This window comes from Sarcophilus harrisii, chromosome 4, assembly GCF_902635505.1.
Source record: "Sarcophilus harrisii chromosome 4, mSarHar1.11, whole genome shotgun sequence".
NCBI classification, from domain to species: Eukaryota; Metazoa; Chordata; class Mammalia; order Dasyuromorphia; family Dasyuridae; genus Sarcophilus; species Sarcophilus harrisii.
Window position 1 is genome coordinate 422,574,727 of NC_045429.1, and position 23,207 is coordinate 422,597,933.

The following is a 23,207-nucleotide window of genomic DNA, read 5'->3' on the forward strand; positions in this document are numbered from 1 at the left end:
ACTAAATTTTCTTCCTTTGTTTTCCAGATAGAATTGCTATACTGGTCAATCAGATAAAAGTTGTTGTTGAGAGCCAGAACTCCGGAGAAGTATACTTGAAAGAAGGTGTTCACTAGGAGGAATTGATGAGACAATGATTATCTAGTTTACATATATACTTAGTAGTTAGCATGGTGATGTAATGGTTCTCTAAGTTCACACATGCAGAGTGTGCTATAATGATGTAATTGTAATAAGATATATAAGGACCAATAAGGACTGGAAGAGAGAAATTCCATCTCCCACCATCCTGGTGGCTCTCCTGCCTCCTGCATTCCTCCACTTAGACCAAAATCCATCTGAAGGTCTCCCAGAAAACTAGCCCCGCCCCAGGTGAAGGAGACCGACTGAAGGAGAAAATAAAGACTTTGGACTTTATTCTTGACTATTCTTGTGGTGATTACTCTGCTGAGACTAAGGCTGGTCCGAAGGCCCTCCAGAAAGCTAGTCAGAACATTACAAGTTGTAGACACGGTTTACCTAAACTTGGGTAAGTCATTTCGTAAAGTATCTCACAGCATTCTTATTTAAAAAATGGAGAGATGTAGGTTCATTTATAAGAACTTTTATCTAAATAATATGTAAAGCAGAGAGATTTAGAGATACTGTCATTTTGCTTCAGAATTTTCTGATACATGAATACCTGATGATAGTCAAATATGACAATATAAAATGCAAATGTTCATATTGTATAAATAATAATTATATATTAAAAATAATAAGTAAAATAAAATCATATACAGTACCATTCTCTATACAGTAAATATTGTAGTTGCTTTTCTATTTAATGATAAGATCTTTGGGGGGACTTTGCTTGAATTTTAAAAAATTAATATTTATTCTGTATACCATCTCATTTCATGATATTTTCAATGTATATGTCATTACTCCATCTAATGAAATCCCACACCATCAATTTTCTCATTTTTTGCATGTTTAGAATTAATTTTCTTTAAAAAGGAGGACCTTAAAAACCAAATGACCAGTCAAACTCAAAAACTAGTATTTAATGCATACTTGGCAGATGGTCTCTAATAGAGAACCCCCAAAATCTCTGTCTGGTCCAATGCTACTTAAATACTTTTTTACCAGGGACTTTGATAAAAGCATTGATGACATACCCATTGAATTTGCAAAGTGAAACAAAGCTGGGAAGAATAATGCATTGGATGACAAAGTCAGGGACCTCAAATTGGATTATGAAGGTGTTTGAGATTCAATGTAAGTTGCCCCATTTAATGGTATACTTAGAATTCAGCATGTGTGAAAAAGATCTAATTGTTAATGGTCTGTAAGCTCCATATGTTATCAATGTAATGTGACAACCAAAATAAAACAAAATCTATTTTGATTATGGGTTTCGGTAAAAGAGTCAGGGATAAGGAAATGAGAGAGTCACTGTACTTTTCTCTGCTTGTGCATTTTTTTTTACTACTATTTTTAGCTTTGGGCATCATAAACTAGTGAGTTCGGCACTGGATCAGTTACTTCTATCTATGACTTCCAATTGTATGATAGCATTTATAGGAAATAGTGACATTATGAGTATCCACCCAATGAGTACTCATGCAATACTTAAAGATAGATGTAGAGACCATAGGTTCCAGATCCAGCCTTCTACTTGGTTTGGAGAAAAAAAAATATGAGAAGTACAAAATGAGAGAAATATGGCTAGAAAGCAATCTGTCTAAAAAAGATGGGGTGGTCTTATAAAAGTGCAAAATTAATGTGGGTCAACATTGTTGTATAGTTGCCAATTCAATGTCAGGTTTAATTAAGAGAAACATAGTGCCCAAAATGAAATGAGAAGCAGAAGGATAGTTTCCACAATGACCTCAACACTGAGGATAATAACCTTGAAAGGCTCCAGAGCTCTAATCACAGTAGCAACCAATTATAACTTTCAAAAGCTGATAACTGATTTTTTGGAAAAGAAATAGACTTAAGAGAATGAAACATAGGTTTTCAGGCGTGATCAATCAGTTGAACATAACCATTACAAGAGATGGTTTCTACTTATAGATGAAGTGATTTAGTGGGCAGTTATAGAGAGTCAAAAAATTTAAAAAGGGAAAAATGAGCAGTAATAGAATATCAACAAACACAGAATTAAACAAGTAAGAAATCCAAAAGGGGACATAATTTGAGCAATTTTGTTACTGCCTTGGATACATTTAATATACACAATTAAAAACTACCAAACAGAAATTCACCATTTCCTGTACCATCATCTTTGGTTTTTTATGGAAGATTTTTAATGATAATAGTTAAGTTCATAACTTTTTAATGAAGAAAAAGGGAGGAAAAACCACCAGAGAAAGAGAGACAGAAACAGCAGTCTGACAAGATAAAGAGATAAAGACAGGCAAAAAGAGAAAGAGGTGTGGACAGTGTGTCCAGGATTTGGATAGAGTTGTACATTCTGTCCTAGGCAAATGATATGAGGAACACTCCTTTTAGTTCCAAAGTCGAGCACATGTTAGGAAGGGTATTAGAAAGCTGGAAAAAACACAGGAAAGAACAGGAAGTATAATGAAGGATAAAGCGCAGGATCACAATATACAAGGGTTGAAATCCTCTTTCCTGTCCCTCTCTCTATCTCTGCTCTCTCTCTGTCTCTATTTCTCTCTGCCTGTCTCTGTCTCTCTGCCTCCTTTTGTTTCTCTGACTGTCTCTTTCTCTTTGTCTCTGTCTTTAAATCTGTGTTTTTCTCCTCTCTCTTTGTCTCTCTGTCTCTCTCTCCTCTCTCTGTCTCTGTCTCTGTATTTTTCTCTCTGTCTCTATCTATCTATCTCTCTCTGTCTCAAGATTAGTAAGCAGGGGCAGCTATTTGGCGTAGCAGATAGAGCACCAGCCTTGAAGTCAGAAGGATCTGAGTTCAAATCTGGTCTCAGACACTTAACACGTCCTAGCTGTGTGACCCTGGGCAAGTCACTTAACCCCAATTGTCTCAGGAAAAAAAAAAAAGATTAGTAAGCACGAGGATGACATATGCTTGGGAATGGTATGGAGGGGATTCTTTTTCAGGTATGATTTGATCAAGATGGTCATTTAAGTCTCTTTCACTTTTGAGATTCTGTAATTCTGTGGACTCTGGAAATCTCTCTCCTTCCAGATAACTTCTCCCTGAAGTGATGCTGGAATTATACAAGTCTTCTCTTGAAATCAGATATTATTCCCATTTTACAACTGAGAAAACTGAGACAAACAGAGGTTAAGGATCATACAACTACTAAGTCTCTGAGACTGGATTTGAAGTCAGGTCTTTTTGACTCCAAGCCCAATACTCTTACCTATTATTCTACATCCCTGTCTGGCAAATCAGAAATGCTCTTCTGGAAAATAGCTCTCAATCTTATTCAACTACCCCCTTGTCCAAGACTTCCATCACCCCACTGGTTCTCTTATTACTAAAAGTGGATGTAAATTTATTTCCCATATCTGGAGTGACCTTGGGATCAACGTAAGCCTAGGAACAATGATGAAGTTGACCTTGCTTAAAGGGGGAGGAGAAATCATGTAATCAAAAAGAGAAACAATTTGGTAAAAGCCCCATGGTCCAAGGCAAAGAGGAGGACCCAAGAGCCTATCTATCAATGGGACATGAAACAAGCCATCTGTCTTTAGTGATAAAAGACAACCAGCATCCAGGCTTGTTCATCAGACTGCAAGATTCCGAGCTGAAAGGTACTGTCTTTTGACAACCTAACAGGAGTTAGTTTGGGGATATATGCATGGGAGATGTGGCTGTGGTCGGATCGGGGTCGGGGAGGGGCTTTCCTTCTTGGCCCCCTATTTCACTTTTCGTTTAAGGGGAGCAAGAGGTCCTCTAGGAATAAATGCAAATGAAGGAATTGGATCAGACTAAAAAGTAGAAGGGACTTTTTTTTAGGATGATCTTGTACAAACCTCCAGTGATACCCGAAGTTCTCTTTAATACTTTTGGACTGTGTGGACATTCTGATGTTGTTTGATGTTCTATGATAACAGGGAACTCAGCCTGTTCCAAATTGGGCCATCTCCAATCCTTTAGGAAAGTTTTCCCCTAGAGTGAGCCAAAATCTGATTCTCTGCAACTTCCAGATCTTTCAAGCCTGAGTCTAGCTTGGTACTCCTTTTATAGATCTCTCTCTCTGAAACCCGACTAGGTCCACCAGACTGATCCCAGGTTCTCTGTTTTCATCAGCAGTTTTCTATCAAGAGATATTGGATACTATGCTACAGATGAATAAATGGAGCTGTCTGGTGACAGGAGCAGGAGGATTTTTGGGTCAGAGAATCGTTCACCTCTTGCTAGAGGAAGAACAAGAGCTGGAGGAAATTCGGCTCCTGGACAAAGTCTTCAGCCCTCAATTACTATTGGAATTTTCAGGTGAGTAAGCTCAATAGTTCTGGGTATGTTCCTGTGGGATTTAGAGTTAGGAAGAATTGAGTTCAAATCCCACCTTAAACACTTAATAACTGCAAACCCAGGCAAAGCACTGAATCTCTCTGTGCCTCAGCTTCTTTACATAAAAAAACAAGAGGATTAAACTCAATGGCTTCTAAAAAATTTTTTTAAATCTAAATCTATGCTTGTGATCTTATCATTCATGTTGGAGAGCCTCCCAAATGGTCATGGACATTGGACCTTAGGGGAAACACGCTGTTCATTTATTTGATTTCCAAAGATGCAACAAAAAATAAAAATTATATCAGAGAGAGAAAGGGACGTTGGAGAGAATGTCCAGAAACCTAGCCTTTAGCCATAACTTTGTCACTGTGAAATTATATAAGCAAAGCAGTGGCCCTCAGTTTCCACTTTTTTAAATGGAGGAAAAGGGGAACAATAACAGGAGGACATAAGGCAAACAAACCAGAAAAAGGAAACCCTAGAGTGTTAGATTTGGAAATCCTTTGTTAGAGCAGGAAACAGGAATCCATATAGGCTGGGGGAATATTCAGGACAGAAAGAATCTTCTAAATTACTTTCTAGATTAGCTAATTTCTCATTCCTCCATTTAATTTTTATTCCTTATTATTTCACTTTAAGAAAGGTGAAAAGAGAGTAGTGAATAAAATTATAACCCGAATGAGTCAGCATTAGAGGGGCTGGTTAAAAAGTTAGGAAGTTAAAAAGCTGAAACACTAAACCACAAACTTCACTGATTAGCTAAAACTTAATCTTGTTTTTCCTCACCAGAAAAATACATATTTGGCTAAAAAAAAAGGGGGGGGAGAGTACATTTTATAGCTAAACTTCACTAGTTAGCACTTTTTAAAAATAAATCTCTGTAGTACAGAGCAAAATTGAACAATTTCTGACACTGGGTTTTTCAAAGATTTTTTTAACCTTCTCCCTTCTCACACCCCAGCATGTTCCTAGATCCTCACAACTCTTTGAGGGAGACAGGACATTTGTTAGCTCTACTTGATAGACAAGAAAATTAAGGTCCTATTAGATATGAACTTACTGCAGAGACTATTGTGATCCAACCAGGAATAGAGTCCAGCTCTCCTTTTCTGACTTTGAAACTAGCTTTCTGTGATCTGAGTTAGCTCATTTTTTAAAGTTGTATAAATGACTGGAATGTGAACTAATACCTTAGTTTGTCCTTAGTAAGGGGAAAAGGTAAGCTACTTTTGAATCCCCTAGGCCAAGGTATTTAGTCATTCATTTGCTAAGCTGAGGTGTTTTCTCTGTTCAAGTAAATGATGGCTCCGTTTGGTTTGGAGCTAGGAGAAGGGGAGGTGTCAGAGATAATTTTTCAAGTTGTGATCTGGTAAGAGCTGTAACCTTGGAAATGGGTACCAAAGACCCTATTTCTCTCTTTTCTCAGCTTCTTGCTGCTTTGGCAGAGTACTAAATAAATACCAAACACTTATGCAATATTTGCCCTTTACCTTTTTCTTTTCCTTGAGCACAAAAAGCACAATATGTTTGCTTCCCATTATTTTTCCTCATAAGCACAAAAAGGCAACATTCATTTAAAGTATGTGTACTTCCATGAAAAAAATATGCCAGAGAGACTCAGGTTTCTGAGTTTCAAGGCACTGAAACTGATAGCCAGGCTAGGGAAAGCTGAGGGGTTAATGGACAGCAGTAAGAGGTCACGTAGACGGAGCTGTGCTTGTGGATACTGCTCTGCAGTACTGTTTAAATTTTTTTTATTTTTCAACAAGCCTTTCTACCTTTTAATCACTCTAAGAGATAATTAGTTATGGTCTGGATGATTATCCCTATTTTTTTTTAACCAGAACTATGATTTCCCTGATATAAGGAACTTCTAATGTGGGAACTGTCTCTACCAATCGAGATTATATCTAATTTGTAATTTTTTAGTCTAAAACCAGAGGTTCCAAATATGCTGTGAACTTCTGCACTTTAAAAATGTTTTTAGAATTTTTGGAATATTTTCATGACTATATTTATATATTGGCATTTAATGTTTTTATAATTACACTTAGATAAAAATGGTTCGTTTTTCAACCTCGTGTATTTTATTGTGTGCATTTGAAAACATTATTCAGAGAAGAAATCCATTGTCTTTACCAGACTGCCAAGGGGTCCAGGACACAAAAAGTTAAGAACCCCTATTGCTTGGGCAATAAGAGACAGACTGATTTGCTCAGTGTCTTACTCTCAGAGGCAGCTCTTGAAGGCCCTAGTCTTCCTATCTTGAGGTTCCTCTACATCCGCTATGTTACACACTGCTTCTCATGCTTGGCAATTTTGTGGATGAGGAACTGAATGGCAAGTAAGGTCAGATAATGGTCCCACATCACACAGAAAGTTAGGGTCAGTTCTGAGAAACAAACTTCATTGTTTAAACTCCCCTTCTTTCCCAATTGTTTCCTTTCTATTGTAATGCCTGAGAAACTGAGGCTAGATAGAGATTAGATGCAGGGGTCCACAAACTATGGCCCGCAGGCCAGATGTTAAGGATGATTATTCCCCTCACCCAGGGCTCTGAAGTTTCTTTATTTAAAGGCCCACAAAACAAAGTTTTTGTTTTTACTATAGTCCGTTCCTCCAACCATCTGAGGGACAGTGAACAGCCCCCTATTTAAAAAGTTTGAGGACCCCTGGATTAGAGAGATAAGCAACAGGCCGACACCAGGGGCCAAGTGTTTGGGTCAGAATGCCCTTCACAATACCCCTAGCTTCCACCACAAAAAGGTGAAAGGGCTTCGTGACATGGGGGAGAGCTAGGGCAGGGGCCCAAACAAGAGCCCCAAACCAGGGGACCCTGTCCAGCTATGGCGGAATAAAGGGGTTTTGCTATCTCAGCAAAAGAGGGATCCATAACCTACAGTACAAGAATTCCCAAACCTGCCTTTTAGTAGTGGGGACCGGAATAGATAAGATAGCCTTCGGAAGACAGGGAGCGGTGGCCAGATTTGAGAACATAGCCCAGAGAAGAGACTCCTAGAAGGCAGAGCTGAGCCTTTTTAACAGAAACTCTGTATTCTAAAGATTGAAGGAGTTGCAAAAGGGCACGAGCTGCCCACAAGCAAAGAGAAGATCATCCACATGCTGGACCAGAGAGCACTAAGAATCTTCCCTGTGGAAGGCTTGGAAGTCCAGAGGGAGAGCTTCTCCAAACAGGGTGGGGGAGTTTGTAAAGCCTAGTCCAGGTGAGCTGCCCTGAGAATTCCCCTGGGGATCTCTCCATCGGAAAGCAAAGAGAGGTTGACTGGCCCTGGCAAGGGATATTGGAAAGAACGCATCTTTTAGGTCCAGAACAGTATATACAGCGTGAGTAGGAGGCAGCAAGCTGAGAAAAGTGCACGGATTAGGAGCAGTGGGGTGGATAGTTTCAACCCTTTTGGTAACTTCCTGAAGATCCTGAACAGGACGGAAGTCTGCAGACCAGGCTTCCTGACTGGAAGCAAAGGGGTATTCCAAAAGGAAGCAAGTCCAAAAGGGACTTGCAGGTCATTTCTCAGCATTTCTCAATCGGTCAATGTGAACAGAAGTACCCAGAAGGGCTTCCCTCCACACAGGGTACTGCCTGGCAGATACGGGGAGGCAGTGGCCAAAAGCGGCCCAACCACTGGGGCCTGATGAGCAGCCAGACCTGGGGGTTATTTTCTGCCATTATCTGAGGGAGAGCTGCCTGCAGCTGAGAGAGAAGGGGGGAGGGAGCAGGAGCGGGTGACACAGGGGAAGTCACTGAGATGTGTTCAAACTGGAGGGTGACCAGAAGGTGCTTCGGACTGGGAGGATTTAGGGTCACAGAAGCCTGGTCTTCAGAAAAGGAGATGGTTGCCTGAAGTTTTCGGAGCAAGTCCCTACCAAGTAATGGGTATGAACAGTCTGGCATGACCAGGAGCGAGGGGGTAACTGTGCTGTGCCCTAGATGGACTCTGCGCTCAGCAGTCCAGGGATAAGAAAGAATTTTACCAGTAACACCGTGTATAGGAGTGGATTTTGGAGATAATGGACCCAAAGGTTTTGTTAGAGCAGAGTATGTGGCTCCAGTATCCACCAGGAATTTGACAGGCTGACCCCTAATTTGTAAGCATACCCTAGGTTCTCTGGGGTCTAGAGAAGGAGAGGGAGAACCAGAGCTGCCTCAGTCCCCCTCGAGAGCCAGGACGTTCCTGGGACGATTTCGGAGCGGGCATTCGCTCTTCCAGGGCCCTGGCCTGGTCCCAGTGACTGCCGCCCACGAGGGTGCCCAGGAGAACTCTTAGAGAAATTGCTTGCTTCTCTCAGGGCTGCCAGGGTTGCCTCGGCCCACTCTTTCCCTGCTGCCTCAGCTGGTATGTCTCGGAGCTATCTGGACTAGTTGGGACATATTCATGCCCTCAAATCCCTCCTGCTTCTGTAATTTTCTGCCTATGTCTGGAGCAGATTGACTAACAAAGGCAACATTCCCAGATCTATCTATAGTTTCCTGGAACTTCAGGTCTGGTGAGCTTCATACAATGTTCTAGGGACGCCCCAGGGGATTCCTCTGCACCCTGAATAACCCAGAAATCTTAGTCGTTAATGCATCCTGGCTGCAGCTTTAAGGCCCTGGAGAAGCTATCTGGGATAAGCAGAAAGCGCAGCCCAATGGGAGTGAGGGTCCCAGGAAAGCCTCTCAGGGAAAGCTAGCTTCTACCTAATTATAATGTTCTTCTATGGATCCCCACTGGGTCTGAACACAGCTTTCCCAGCCTCAACTTAATCTCTCTCTCCTCTGGAGTGAAGAGGCTAGTAAGGAGCTGGTGGCAATCATCCCACGGGGGCTGGTGGGTATGGGAAACAGACTCAAGAAGGTTTATCAAAGCTTGTGGTTTCTCAGAAAAAGGGGCATTTTGAGTTTTCCAGTTATAAATGTCATTTGTAGAAAAGGGGACATAAACTAAGAAGGGGATCCCCTCTGAGCCCACCATTTCCCTCAGAGGCAGGACAGGTTTGGGGAAAACTGGGGGTTGCTGGACAGATCCCGAAGCATTGTATGAGACGCCACCTCGGGTACAACAAGGCGAGAGAGACAGAGGAGAGGAAGGGGAAGGAGGAGTGGGGAACGGTGCAAGAGAAACAGGGGAGACAGGAGGCAATGGGCCGGGAGCCGGTACTTCTGTGCCGACTTTCCCAAGGCCCTGTGTGCTGGGGGGAGGAGAGGAGGTCCGGGAGGGAGAGAAAGAGAAGCTGATAAAGGTCCTGGTGCTGAAAAGCTGGCTCCACAAGCATTCAGTCCCTCAGGGAGCAATTCAGGTGGGGGTAGGAAATTTCCAGGAAAGGGTAGATACAGGTGTGAACCAGTGGGGGAGGGGGAGTATCTAAGGGGTCTTCCTGTAGGACTTTCTTCTCCGGTTTGGTTTGAGTAACTGGCAGTTTACAACCTTTCTTATCTGTCCTCAGGGACTGGATGCAAATACCATTTCTCATGGTCACAGCCCTCAGCCAGGAAGGGGGTAAGAGACGACTTGCAGCCAAATATCAATGTAGGGATATTGATCTGGATGGCCAGGCTCACCAGTAACTACCTGCTCTGTCTCAGTTTACTCACTTAGAAAATGGTCACAATAATAGCCTTTACCTTAAAATTTGTTATAAAAATCAAATGAGATAGCATATTTAGAGTGCTTTGCAAACTTTAAAATGCTGCATAAATGCTACCTATCTTTAATATCAGATAAGATTTGAAAAATTACAAACTTCAGGTAATTAATAATCAATTTATCAATTAGACTAGTAATGAGTTAATTGATCATTAGTAGTTTATCTCACTAACCAAAGAGCCCCAAATGAGACCCTGAAATGCCTTAAATACCTCGTGAAAGGGAATCCTTAATAAGTGAAACTCAACCTTGATTGGTGGACAGTTAATGAAAAGGTGGGCAAAACTACAACTGAAAAGGTGGCTGGATTATGAAGTTCAGCACCCCCCAGCAATCTGGAGAGGGGAAGTCATTTCCATGCAGACTTTTCTGGCTGGTTTTTCCTTTATGTTTATGAGCTGAGTCTCCCTAACCTCCAACGGAGAGGACCAAGGACAGGTATTTCTTCCCTCAGAGTAAGAGCTCACTCACTCAGATTAGATTCTATTTAAATTCTAAACAGAAATTAGTCCTTGTAGTTGGGCCTCCCAAAGTTGAGGAGCACATGCCTTGAGGACCAGGAGCAATTTCATCCCTAGCTTTGACTTTCGGGAACTGACCCACTTTAGTAGGAGTTAGGTCTTTTCAAGAAATAAAAGGAAAAAGGAGGGATCACCATTAGTCATTAGATATTAATATCATATTCTAATATTAATTTCTCTCATATCTTCACCTTGTCTCCTGCTTGGAATATCTCCAGGGTTTAGAATTAATTTGGACATTCTGGAGTAGCCTTGGACAAACTAAAAAAATTAAAGGAGAAGGGCATAACAGAAGCACCTTTGGATTATCTGGGTATATCCTAGGGACAAAGCAGCAGAATTGGCACTCAAGGAAACTGTGGGAAAGGTCATTTGGCTTTCACTCACTTCCCTCCCCTCTGTTCCATGTGATTCTTCCAATCATTTCTTACCTCCCACCCACTTTTGGCCTCCTTCTAGTCTCTTTCTCCTCCTCTCTTAATGATTTCCCCTTCTCTATAACTCAGTGTTCCCTATCTTTTCTATCTCTACGGTCTGTTAAACCACAATCAGGTTGTAATGTCAATCTGATCCTGCTTAAGAACAAAGGACAATAGCCCCCTGCCACGGCTCAATATCCACTTTCTACAGCAGGTCCCTCCTCCTCCTTCCTTTTAGAGGTGCTCATCTCATGCTCCAGCTTCTAGTTTCAGAGATCAGGGGCAGGTCTTCTGCACAGCAATGGGATGATAATGATGATGAGTCCTCCATTTTCAAAGTCAGCTTTTCCGTTGGTCCTTTAAGGAGTGATTGCAGCCATCCTTGGGGTTTTGAGAATGGTCCCTACTAACCCACCTTCTATTCCTTCAGAGCTCAAGCACAAGACCAAGGTGACTCTGCTGCAAGGAGACATTCTAGATAAAGAGTTCCTCCACAAAGCCTGCCAGGGAGTCACCGCTGTAATTCACAGTGCGTGCATCATTGACACGGGACTATGGCGAAGGAAAGAAACCATCATGAATGTCAATATTAAAGGTATGAGGGCTGCTCAGGCTGATGTGGTGTCTTTCCCCTACTGTAGCATGCCACCATCTTGGAAGATAGAGCCCAGTTCAACAATCACAGTCCATCATATCCCTTAATCAATCATCAATTAATCAATATTTATTAAACACTTATGAGGCAGCTAGAAGGATCAGTGGATAGAGCATTAGTCTGGAATTGGGAAGATCCATCTCAACAATCCCAGTTCTTTCATCTTATCCCTTAATCAATCATCAATCAATCAATCAATATTTATTAAACACTTATGAGGCAGCTAGATGGAGCGATGGATAGAGCATTAGTCTGGAACTGGGAAGATCCAGCTTAACAACCCCAGTCCTTTCATCATATTCCTTAATCAGTCATCAATCAGTCAATCAATATTTATTAAACACGTATGAGGCAGCTAGAAGGATCGATGGATAGAACATTAGTCTGGAATTGGGAAGATCCAGCTTAACAACCCCAGTCCTTTCATCATATTCCTTAATCAATTATCAATCAATCAATATTTATTAAACACTTATGAGGCAGCTAGATGGGTCAATGGATAGAGTATTAGGTCTAGAATTGGAAAGACCCATCTTTAATGTTCAAATATATACACAAAATAATTTAAAAAGTTACTGCAGGATGGGAATGGGTTAGAGGGGAAGAGAGCAAGCACTAATAACTGAGGAAATCAGAAAAAGCCTTTTTAAAAAAGTAGAAGGGCCACTAAGTGAGTTCAAATCCAGCCTCAAGCACTAGGTATATGCTTTTGACCAAGTCATTTAACCTTGATTATTTCCAAAAAATACCCCCAAAGCATAGAACTTTAGAATTTAAATCTTTGGTGATGATTTCTTGTTCTAAGTGTAGCCTTAATCTCCCTTTAAAAAAAGATCAGGCCTGGAAGATCTCAAGGGGCTCTGCCTGCCCCATAATCGCCACCTTTTGTCTTAGTACAGTCAATTTTTGACACCACAGAGGTTTTCAGCTCCTCCAAAATGGGTCACTCTGACCATGGTCATCAAGATGGAAATGCTCACTTACCTAACTGATCACAATTTAAAGGGATGATTGTGTGTTTCAACTTTTAGCCTTTCCAGAGTGATTCTACCATAGTTGCCAGAGCTCAGAACTTTGGGTACCTGGGAATGCTTCACAGTAGATCTTTTTTCATATAGTATTTAGCATTTCCAAGGTTACCCAGAAATGTCCCCAGAGACTGTAGTCCTTTTCTAATGCCCCTGGGACTAAGTGAACCAATTTCCATCTATCTGCCTCAACCCCAATCCAAAAACTAAATCACTGCAAACTTTCCCTGCAAATCAAGGGATGAAAATCACGCCTTCTTCAGACACATTCCCACATAAAAAACAACTATTCCTTCACAGCTAAGAACTTTGTTATCTTCAAGGAGAATCCCAGTCGATTCTCCAAAAATAATAGTGTTGCTGTCAATTGTTCCAGTCATGTCTGACTCTTCATGACCCCACTTGGGGTTTTGACCATAAAGGTGCTGCAGAATTTTGCCATTTCCTTCTCCTGCTCATTAACAGATGAGGAAACTGAGGCAAAAATGGTTTAAACTGGATTTAAATTTAGGACAACCTGACTCTAGGATTTATCTTCACGCTCTATCTTCAACAACAAAATGCAGCACCTGTCTGTACTTACAAAACTCCATATGTGGCTGACTAGGGCAGAAGGTAGTCATACTATAACCTACCTTATTCTAGATCTGGGGTTCTTAACCTGGGAAGCAGATTCCAAGAAATTTATGATATATAGGGATATATGTGATATATATGATATTTAGGGAGCCTATGATTTTTAAAAATATTTCATTAACTGTATATCAATATAATTTATTTCTTTTTGTAATCTTATTTTATTTTGCGGATTTAAAACCATTATTCTGAGAAAAGGTCCATGTGATGTGGGTGATATAGACACCAGATGATGGTAGACACCAAAGTTGGGATTCTGACTAAAGAATTCACAATAGCCATTCTCTTTGGCAAAAGGTAGATTTATTTAGGGGAATAGGTTACAGACAAAATGAAGAGATACAATAGACACTGGGGATGATAAATATGAAATAGAGTGGGAGAGCATATGAAAGACAAGTTTCCCAGTAGAAATCACCATTGCTCAGTAGAAACTGAACACCCCATAAGGTTGGGGTACCACAGGATATGATAGGGCATGGAGGAGGGAATAAGGGGAAAAACATCATGAGGTAGAAACTGACCCTAAGGAAGGTAGCGATGAAATCACAGACCTTATGGTAAATTTTCTAGGGAAAATTTAACCTTAAGAACATTAGTGGGATTTCTGAAGGGCATCATAGCAAATTAAGGCTGCCTAAGACTCCTACAGAGGGTGGATCTCATGCATTTGACATAACTTGGATTTCTGACTAGAATCTCCCCAAAAGGAGGGACCAGAGAGCTAATCTCTATCGGTGTCTTCTCCCTGCCTGCTTCAGGGATTAATTTTTATCAATTCCTCTGACAACCATACCCAACACTGAAGACCTCATTACATAAACATTACCAGATTGTCAGAGTCCCATGACACCCCCAAAAAAGAAAAAAGGTAAGATCCCTTGTTCAAGATATTATGCTTCTTTGAGGGACCCTAAATGTTGAGGTGACAGACACCCCAATAATGTTAAGATCCCCAGATTAGTGTTGCAGATATGGTGAAAAAAATTCACAAACTCAATTTGTCTCCAAGTTAAGGGGCAAAGATTTATTACTTTATTATTAAGTTCCAAAGAATTTTGCAAAGAACCAGGGGCAGGAAGGTAAATTTATAGAAAAAAAAAGGTAGAGAGACCAAGTGCTGCATGCCACTGAGATGCAAATTTTATGGCTTAGAGATGGAGTTGAGAAGTGGTCTCCTATGCATCTCATTATTGTCTCAGAAACTTTATCTTTGATAGGTTATCTGACAGCCAGCAATGATTGTGGAACTGCAAGCAGCACTCCGGAGGCCAGGGAGGGAGACCTTAGGAATATCACTACATCTCCCCTAGATGTTATACCCCATCATTAATTAGTTTTTTGACTTCTATGTAAATTTATGTTGAACTAACAGTCCCCTAAAAATGTCAGATCCTTTTTCACATGAATATTCTGTTTCTATACAGTTGTTTTTAACTCATTTGGAACTTTACATTTATCCCTATTAAATTTCACTAATTAGATATGATCCATATGATCTAGCTTAGGGAGACTTTTTTTTTAAGATTATCATTATGTCATCTTATTTTCCTTCATTTATCCCTATTAAATTTCACTCACTGAATATGATCCATTGATATACTTAGACAATCCCAGAGATTCTACTAAAAAGCTATTAGAAATAATCCACACCTTTAGCAAAGTTGCAGGATACAAAATAAACCCACATAAGTCATCAGCATTCTTATATATCACTAACAAAATCCAACAGAGTTACAAAGAGAAATCCCATTTAAAGGAACTACCAATAGTATAAAATATTTAGGAATCTATCTGCCAAGGGAAATTCAGAATATGATCCATATGATCCAGGCTGGAGGGACAGTTTTGTTTTTAGAGTCTCATCATGTCATCTGATTTGCCTTCATCCAAACAAATAATAAAAATGAACATAACAAAGTGAAGCATAAAGCTCTGAATAGTGTTAGATTGATACACCTTGCACCTTTCCAGGTCCTGTCTTTCTAGTCTTTTTTATACTTCACTCCTCACCATGTACCCTTTGATCCAATGATGCTTGACTGACTGTTCTACAAATAACACACTTCCTTTCCCTGTTCTGGGAACTTTCTCTGACTGTCCTGACCTGTCTGGGATGTTCGCCTTCTTCAACTCTATTAATTTCTTTGGATTCCTTTAAGTCCCAACTAATATTAATCTTTTATAAGAAAGCCTAGGGGCAGCCAGGTGGTGCAGTGGATAGAGGATCAGCCCTGAAGTCAGGAGGACCTGAGTTCAAATCTGATCTCAGGCACTTAATACCTCCTAGCTGTATGATCCTGGGCAAGTCACTTAACCCCAATTGTTTCAACAAGAAAAAAAGAGCCTCTCCCAACTTCTTTTAATATTAATTAATGCCAGCTTCCCTTCAGCTAATTATTTCCTAGTTATCCAGTATATAGTTTGCTTTGTATATATTTGCATATTTTCTCCCCCAGAAGATTGTAAATTCTGAGAGCTGGAACTGTTTTATGTTTCTGGTAACATAACCTAAGATCCATGTTGACTGAAATAGAGATTACCGGCAAATAGGAGGAAAATGCTGGAGCTCAGAAGAGAAAAGAGGGCTGGATATGTTGATTTGGAAGTCCCCAGCAAAGAGGTAGCTAAATCTATGTGAGCAGATGACATCAGCAAAGGGAGAAAAGGGAAGACAATACCTGACTTTATTATATCAATCACTACTCCTAATATCTGTTCCTTCAATCACTTCTTAGTCTTTTACTATCACTCAGCCTAAATTTCTTCAAAAATCTCAGATTTTGACCAATCACTGACTGACAGCTAAAAAACACTGTGTCTATGGCACTTCCCTGAGATATGTGTACAGTGACTAATTTTTTTAATTAAATAAAAGAACGTGGGTTGTTAGTTCTCAATGAAACAGCGGATGGGATGGATAAGCCAACTGTAACTGTTGATGCATTGGAGCTGTAGCCAATATGAAAAAGTTTGAGCTGCACAAACCAAAGTGTTCTTGCTACGGCTGGCTTTGTCTTGCCCACCTGAGAGTCTTCCTTTTTGGGTCCCTCGCCCTCACCTTCTGCTTCCTCACCAGGTACCCAGTTCCTGTTGGAAGCCTGCATCGCGGCTGAAGTACCCGTCTTCCTCTACACCAGCTCTGTGGAAGTGGCCGGCCCCAACTCGTACATGAAGTCCGTCCGCAATGGCCACGAGGACGACCTCCTTGAGAGCAAATGGAGCAACGCTTACCCCTACAGCAAGAAGCTGGCCGAGAAGGCCGTGCTGGCAGCCGATGGGCAGCTTCTTAGGAATGGCACCGTCCTGCGCACCTGCTCTTTGAGACCCGTGTACATCTATGGGGAGGGGAGCATTTTTCTCCAAAACGAAATAAACCACGCCCTTAAGAATGATAAGACCTTTACAAGGAAAAGTAAGGGTTCCATGGCCAACCAAGTGTACGTTGATAATGTGGCTTGGGCACATGTCCTGGCGCTCAGAGCCCTGCGGGACCCTGAGAAGGCGCAGAGCATTGGGGGTCAGTTCTATTTCATCACTGATGATACACCCCCCCAGAGCTACTCTGAATTTAACTATGAAGTGAGCAAGGAATGGGGCTTCAAACTTGGCTCAAAATTAGGCATTCCTCTAACCTTATTATACTGGGCAGCCTTCGTGTTGGAGATGATAAGTTTCATGCTATCCCCTATTTTCATTTATGAACCTCCCTTCAATTGCCATTTTCTAACATTGACCAACAGTGTTTTCACCTTATCCTGCAAGAAGGCCAAGAAGGATTTGGGTTATGAGCCTCGGGTCAGCTGGCTTGAAGCCAGAAAGAAAACCAGTCAGTGGGTAGGCACATTGTTGGCAAAGAACAGAGAAAATCTAAAGATAAAGACCCCCTGATCTAGACAGGAAACTAGGGACGGGGGTTCAGGACTGCTTTAGGCCCTTCCCTTCATGGGACATTATTCTAGTACCTCCCCTACTTAGCAAATTTCTGGCCATGTCTCACTAGCATCCTTTTCTTCCTTCCCACCCAATGAAGCCCTGAGAAGACAGGCTGAAAAAAGGAAATGAAACGAAATACAAGCTCATTTATTCACTTTAAAGTTGATTTCAAAGCCACACATTTTTGCTCTGAAAAGGATATTATAAAATAGCAAGGTATCTATGGTTTCCTGTTTCTTGGGTTTCTATATCTATCATAGTATAGATCACTTTTGTGTTTTTAAAGCTTTTGCATATTAATCTGTACAAAATTTTAATTCATGTTTAATAAAGATGATGAAAAATGTCTAACAGATCTATTTTGCCTACACCTAGGATTTAAGATAACCCCTGCCCAGACTTTCTTCCATTGCCAGGAAAATCAAATGTCTACCCTTACCATGCTAAAGAATGGAGTTTCATCTCTATTTTAGACTCAGCCCTTGGCAGAGCACCCCAAGTACCCAGATTTTATTTTTAAAGAATTTCTTTAAAAAAAAAAGTCACCTCTTTAGCTCATTTTAATCTCACTTTGAGACTCTTCTGGGAGCAATTATGTTTGTCTCTCCATAAATCTGAATAAACAGTCAGTCCCCCAACTCTCATAAAAGTCCACAAAGTTGAAATGTATTTTGGTAATAGAGTGGTCTTTATTTTACACTACCAAAAAAAAAAAACCCAGAAAATCCACAGGCTCCACATTACCTTATCAACAATTGACCCAATTTTCTCATTCTGCTGAGTCCCACCTTCTCTTGAGGTAATCCTTCAGATCATCCTATTTAATTCCTCCAAAGGGGAACAAGTTTGGAAGATAGTAGAGAGGCTCCCCCCTCACCCTCCAACATTCTGTGAGTCCCTGGATCTTACTCCACACTTATGGTAAGAGTTTGGAATCACTACATCAAAAGGAAATTATCTTAGGGCTATTCCAGAGGATCTTGATTCCAGATGAGGCATCCTCTTTTCATATGATCTACACCATCCAAAAATACAGAACAGTAAAGTATAGAGACCAGGACTTTTTTTGCTTTTCTGTTCCATGGCTCTGTCTCTTGAAGATTTTCCATTAATGGTGCCACTTTTCTCATTTGCCCCCAGAGATTGATATTACACACAAGCTTCCTCTTCTTTCTCTGGAGTGGGTCAAGGAGCCCTGAAAACTGAGGTTTCCATTGTTTGGGATTTAGAAACAGAAAATCAGGCCTTCAAGTTTCAGATAATTAAGCAGACAGTGGTCAAGCTAATACACTAAATATCAATAAATACCAATACTGATAAATGTCATCAATGCAGGTTAAGTAAATATGTTTATAGCTGGCCAAGGCTCAAGTAAATATGGACCTGCATATATTATACAAGTCATAGGGGAAACGCAGAAATAATGAAAATAAAATACAGAAAAAGAATTCACACATTCCTGTAAGTTCTTCACCTTATCTCTCTATTCCACACACCAGACAGCCCCCAAATCAAACCTATACTGTTCAAATAACTCACCGTCAGAATGAAAGGAGGGTTTTGCTGCTCATATTGTGATTCGGTCCCTTAAGACTCCTCCACCTCTAGGTCTACTTGCATGATGTTTTTCTGCCCCAAGAGATAGACAAAGAAAGGAAAAACTACAAGATCTGAAAATAAACTGTTTCAGTATTATCTTTAGATATAGGTTATCTGGGGAAATGGTGCTGCCCTCACTAGGAAATTCAGAGGAGGGGAGGGTTAGAGTGGAAATAGGATTATTTCTGTTTACAAGGGAGGGGAAAAAATTAGAACACAGGGTTTTGTAGGGGTGAATGTTGGAAATTATCTATGTATATTTTTTGAAAATAAAAAGCTTTACTGGGCTTATACCCCAAGGAGATACTAAAGAAGGGAAAGGGACCTGTATGTGCCAAAATGTTTGTGGCAGCCCTATTTATAGTGGCTAGAAGCTGGAAACTGAGTGGATACCCATCAATTGGAGAATGGTTGGGTAAATTGTGGTACATGAATGTTATAGAATATTATTGTTCTGTAAGAAATGACCAGCAGGATGAATACAGAGAGGCTTGGAGAGAATTACATGAACTGATTCTGAGTGAAATGAGCAGAACCAAGAAATCATTATATACGTCAACAACGATACTGTATAAAGATGTATTCTGATGGAAGTGGATTTCTTTGACAAAGAGACCTAATTCAGTTTCATTTGATCAATGATGGACAGAAGCAGCTACACCCAAAGAAAAAACACTGGGAAATGAATGTAAACTGTTTGCATTTTTGTTTTTCTTCCCGGGTTATTTTTACCTGCTGAATCCAATTCTCCCTGGGCAACAAGAAAACTGTTTGGATCTGCACACATACATTGTATCTAGGATATACTAGGACATATTCAACATATATATATAGGACTGCTTGCCATCTAGGGGAGGGGGTGGAGGATGGGAGGGAAAATTGGAACAGAAGTGAGTGCAAGGGATAATGTTGTAAAAAAATTACTCTGGCATGGATTCTGTCAATAAAAAGTTACTATAATAAAAAAAACAGTTAACAACGGAAAAGACAAAAAAAAAGAAAAGAAAACGCTTTAATTAAGAAATGAATATTAAAAATTGTCTTTAAATGAATTTGGAATAAATAAAATACTATTTTTAAAAAGCAAAAAGAATAGAAGACTTCACCCAAAATCCTTCATATGGTAAAAAAAATATTGCAAGAACAAGAACAATAATAGCTTATTGTTCTTAAAAGCCCTTAAAAGTTAGTAAGTTTAAAAAAAGATAAAAAATGTTAAAAAGTTAATAAGTTGTTGATGATGGTGATGCTAATGATAATGATTAGCCTTTATCTAGCTTTTTGAGTACTTTTTATATCTTAATTCATATGATACCAACAACCCTGTATTATTTCCATTTTACAAATGAAGAAATAGAGAAACAGAGCCATTAAGTGATTTCTTTCACAGGAGTCACACAGCTAAGCAGTGTCTGAGGTAGGATTTGAACTCAGATATTCCTGATTACAAGTCCTATGCCCTGTCCATTGGACCTCTATGCCATGCTTTAATTCCATTTTGGTTTTCAGAGCAACCTACATGGCTTTGCTCAGCAATTATTATTGACATTCTTATTTTTATTTTTATTATAACTACCATCTAGCTGATGAGGAAAACAAGATAAGTGATAGGTATTCTCAGTTAAGTCCAGATCTCATTCTGCTTTATTATAAGGCCTCTCTAATAATAAGATGCTGTCTCACCAGTTCAGTCTCACATTCCTCATTTGCACATATTTCCCTTTTTTGTGAGAATAATCAAAGCATGAAATGAGGTTGTGGGTTGACATTGGACTAGACTAAATATGTATTTGTGAATATGTGTGAGAGAGAGAGAGAAAGAGAAAGAGAGAGACAGACAGAGAAACAGAGAGAGACAAAGAGAGAGAGACGGAGAGACAGAGAGACAGAGACAGAGACGGAGAGAGAGAGAGACAGAGAGAGACAGAGAGAGACAGAGAGACAAAGAGACAGAGAGAGACAGAGACAGAGACAGAGAAACAGAGAGAGACAGAGAGAGAAAGAGATACAGAGACAGAGAGAGAGACAGAGAGACAGAGAGAGCTACAGAGATAGAGTGAGACACAGAGACAAAGAGAGACACAAAAAGAAACAGAGAGACAGAGAATCAAAGACGCAGAGAAAGAACAGATGTCCTTGGTTTATTGGTGCAATATTTTAATCATGCAATATATCAGAGTTGGAAAAAAACAAAATCATCTTTTCTGATGTAAAGATGAATTGGAATCCCTTATAAAATGTACTCAGAATGTGGTCATGCAATATTCACTTGATCTCCTGTGACCTCCTGAGATAACCCATTCTACTTTAAACAGTTCTAATGACTACAAAGCAAAAACAAGCCAAAAAACCTCTCACATATTGACCAATCGCTTTAAGTTTTTTTCCTCACAAATGTGGTAAGAATGATATGTGGTTCCGTACACCAAGATAAAGTCAAAATGGGTTCATGACCTAAGCATACAGAATGAGATTTTAAATAAATTAGAATATAGGATAGTTTACCTCTCAAACCTATGGAAGAGGAAGGAATTTATGAACAAAGAAGAACTAGAGATCATTATTAAACACAAAATACAAAAATTGATTATATCAAATTGAAAAGTTTTTGTACAAACAAAACTAATGCAGGCAAGATTAGAAGGGAAGCAATAAACTGGGAAAACATTTTTACAGTCAAAGGTTCTGATAAAGGCCTCATTACCAAAATATATAGACAATTGACTCTAATTTATAAGAAATCAAGCCATTCTCCAATTGATAAATGGTCAAAGGATATGAACAGACAATTTTCAGAATAAGAAACTGAAATTATTTCTAGCCATATGAAAAGATTCCAAATTATTATTAATCAGAGAAATGCAAATTAAGACAACTCTGAGATACCACTACACACTTCTCAGATTGGTTAGAATGACAGGGAAAGATAACACGGAATGTTGGAGGGGATGTGGGAAAACTGGGAGGGAAGGAGGGATGAAGAGAGGAATAGAGGGGGAAGAGGAAGGGGGGAGAGGGAGGGAGGGAGGGATGGAGCCACGGAGGGAGCGAGAAAGGGAGGGAACATGGGAGAGAGTGAGGGAGAGAGCAAGGAAGAGATCAAAGGAGAGAGCGAGAGAAGGAGGGAGTTAGGGAGGGAGCAAGGGAGAGAGAGAGTTAGAGAAAGATGGAGGGAGGAAGTGAGGGAGAGCGAGGGGGAGCAAGAGAGTGAGTGAGGGAGGAAGGGAGGGAGAGAGAGATGCAGGGAGGAATAGAGGGCAAGAGGGAGGGAGGGAGAGAGAAAGAGGGAATGAGGAAGCAAGGAAGGGAGTGAGTGGGGGAGCGAGCGAGAAAGAGGAAGAAAGGGAGGCAGGGAGGGAGAGAGTGAGAGAGGGAGCGAGGGAGGGAGTGAGGGAGGGAGCGAGGTAGAGATGGAGGAAGGGAGAGATGGAAGAGGAAGGAATTTATGACCAAAGAAGAACTAGAGATCATTACTGATCACAAAATAGAAAAATTTGATTATATCAAATTGCAAAATTTTTGTACCAACAAAACTAATGCAGACAAGATTAGAAGGGAAGCAATAAACTGGGAAAACATTTTTACAGTCAAAGAAGGCCTCATTTCCAAAATATATAGAGAATTGATTCTAATATACAAGAAATTAAGCCATTCTCCAATTGATAAATGGTCAAAGGGTATGAACAGACAATTTTCAGATGAAGAAATTGAAACTATTTCTACTCATATGAAAAGTTGTTCCAAATCATTATCGATCAGAGAAATGCAAATTAAGACAACTCTTGAGATACCACTATATACCTGTCAGACTGGCTAGAATGACAGGGAAAGATAATGACGAATGTTGGAGGGGATGTGGGAAAACAGGGACATTAATGCATTGTTGGTGGAACTGTGAACACATCCAGCCATTCTGGAGAGCAATTTGGAACTATGCTCAAAAAGTTATCAAACTGTGCGTACCCTTTGATCCAGCAGTGTTACTACTGGGCTTATATCCCAAAGAGATCATAAAGAAGGGAAAGAGACCTGTATGTCCACGAATGTTTGTGGCGGCCCTCTTTGTAGTGGCCAGAAACTGGAAACTGAATGGATGCCCATCAGTTGGAGAATGGTTGGGTAAATTGTGGTATATGAATGTTGTGGAATATTATTGTTCTGTAAAAAATGCCCAGCAGGATGATTTCAGAGAGGTCTGGAGAAACTTACATGAACTGATGCTGAGTGAAACGAGCAGGACCAGGAGATCATTATACACTTCAACAACAATACTATATGATGATCAATTCTGATGGACCTGGCCATCCTCAGCAATGAGATGAACCAAATCAGTTCC

At 40.2% G+C, this 23,207-nt stretch overlaps 1 protein-coding gene across 4 annotated transcripts; it reads left to right on the forward strand.

The window, feature by feature from the left end:
* The first annotated feature begins 304 nt into the window (after positions 1–304).
* Positions 305–17,625, forward strand: HSD3B2 (hydroxy-delta-5-steroid dehydrogenase, 3 beta- and steroid delta-isomerase 2). 4 transcript variants are annotated; one of them, XM_023503512.2, is made up of 4 exons: positions 305–529; positions 4,226–4,411; positions 11,448–11,612; positions 16,416–17,625. In XM_023503512.2, exons 2-4 carry the CDS (start codon positions 4,255–4,257, stop codon positions 17,225–17,227), a joined length of 1,134 nt encoding a protein of 377 aa, XP_023359280.1. In that variant the 5' UTR covers positions 305–529; positions 4,226–4,254; the 3' UTR covers positions 17,228–17,625. The 4 variants fall into 4 exon arrangements, with proteins under 4 accessions (XP_023359280.1, XP_031823245.1, XP_031823243.1 ...); XM_031967385.1 differs by having other exon boundaries at positions 4,229–4,411; XM_031967383.1 differs by lacking the exon at positions 305–529 and adding an exon at positions 3,572–3,726.
* Positions 17,626–23,207: the final 5,582 nt, after the last annotated feature.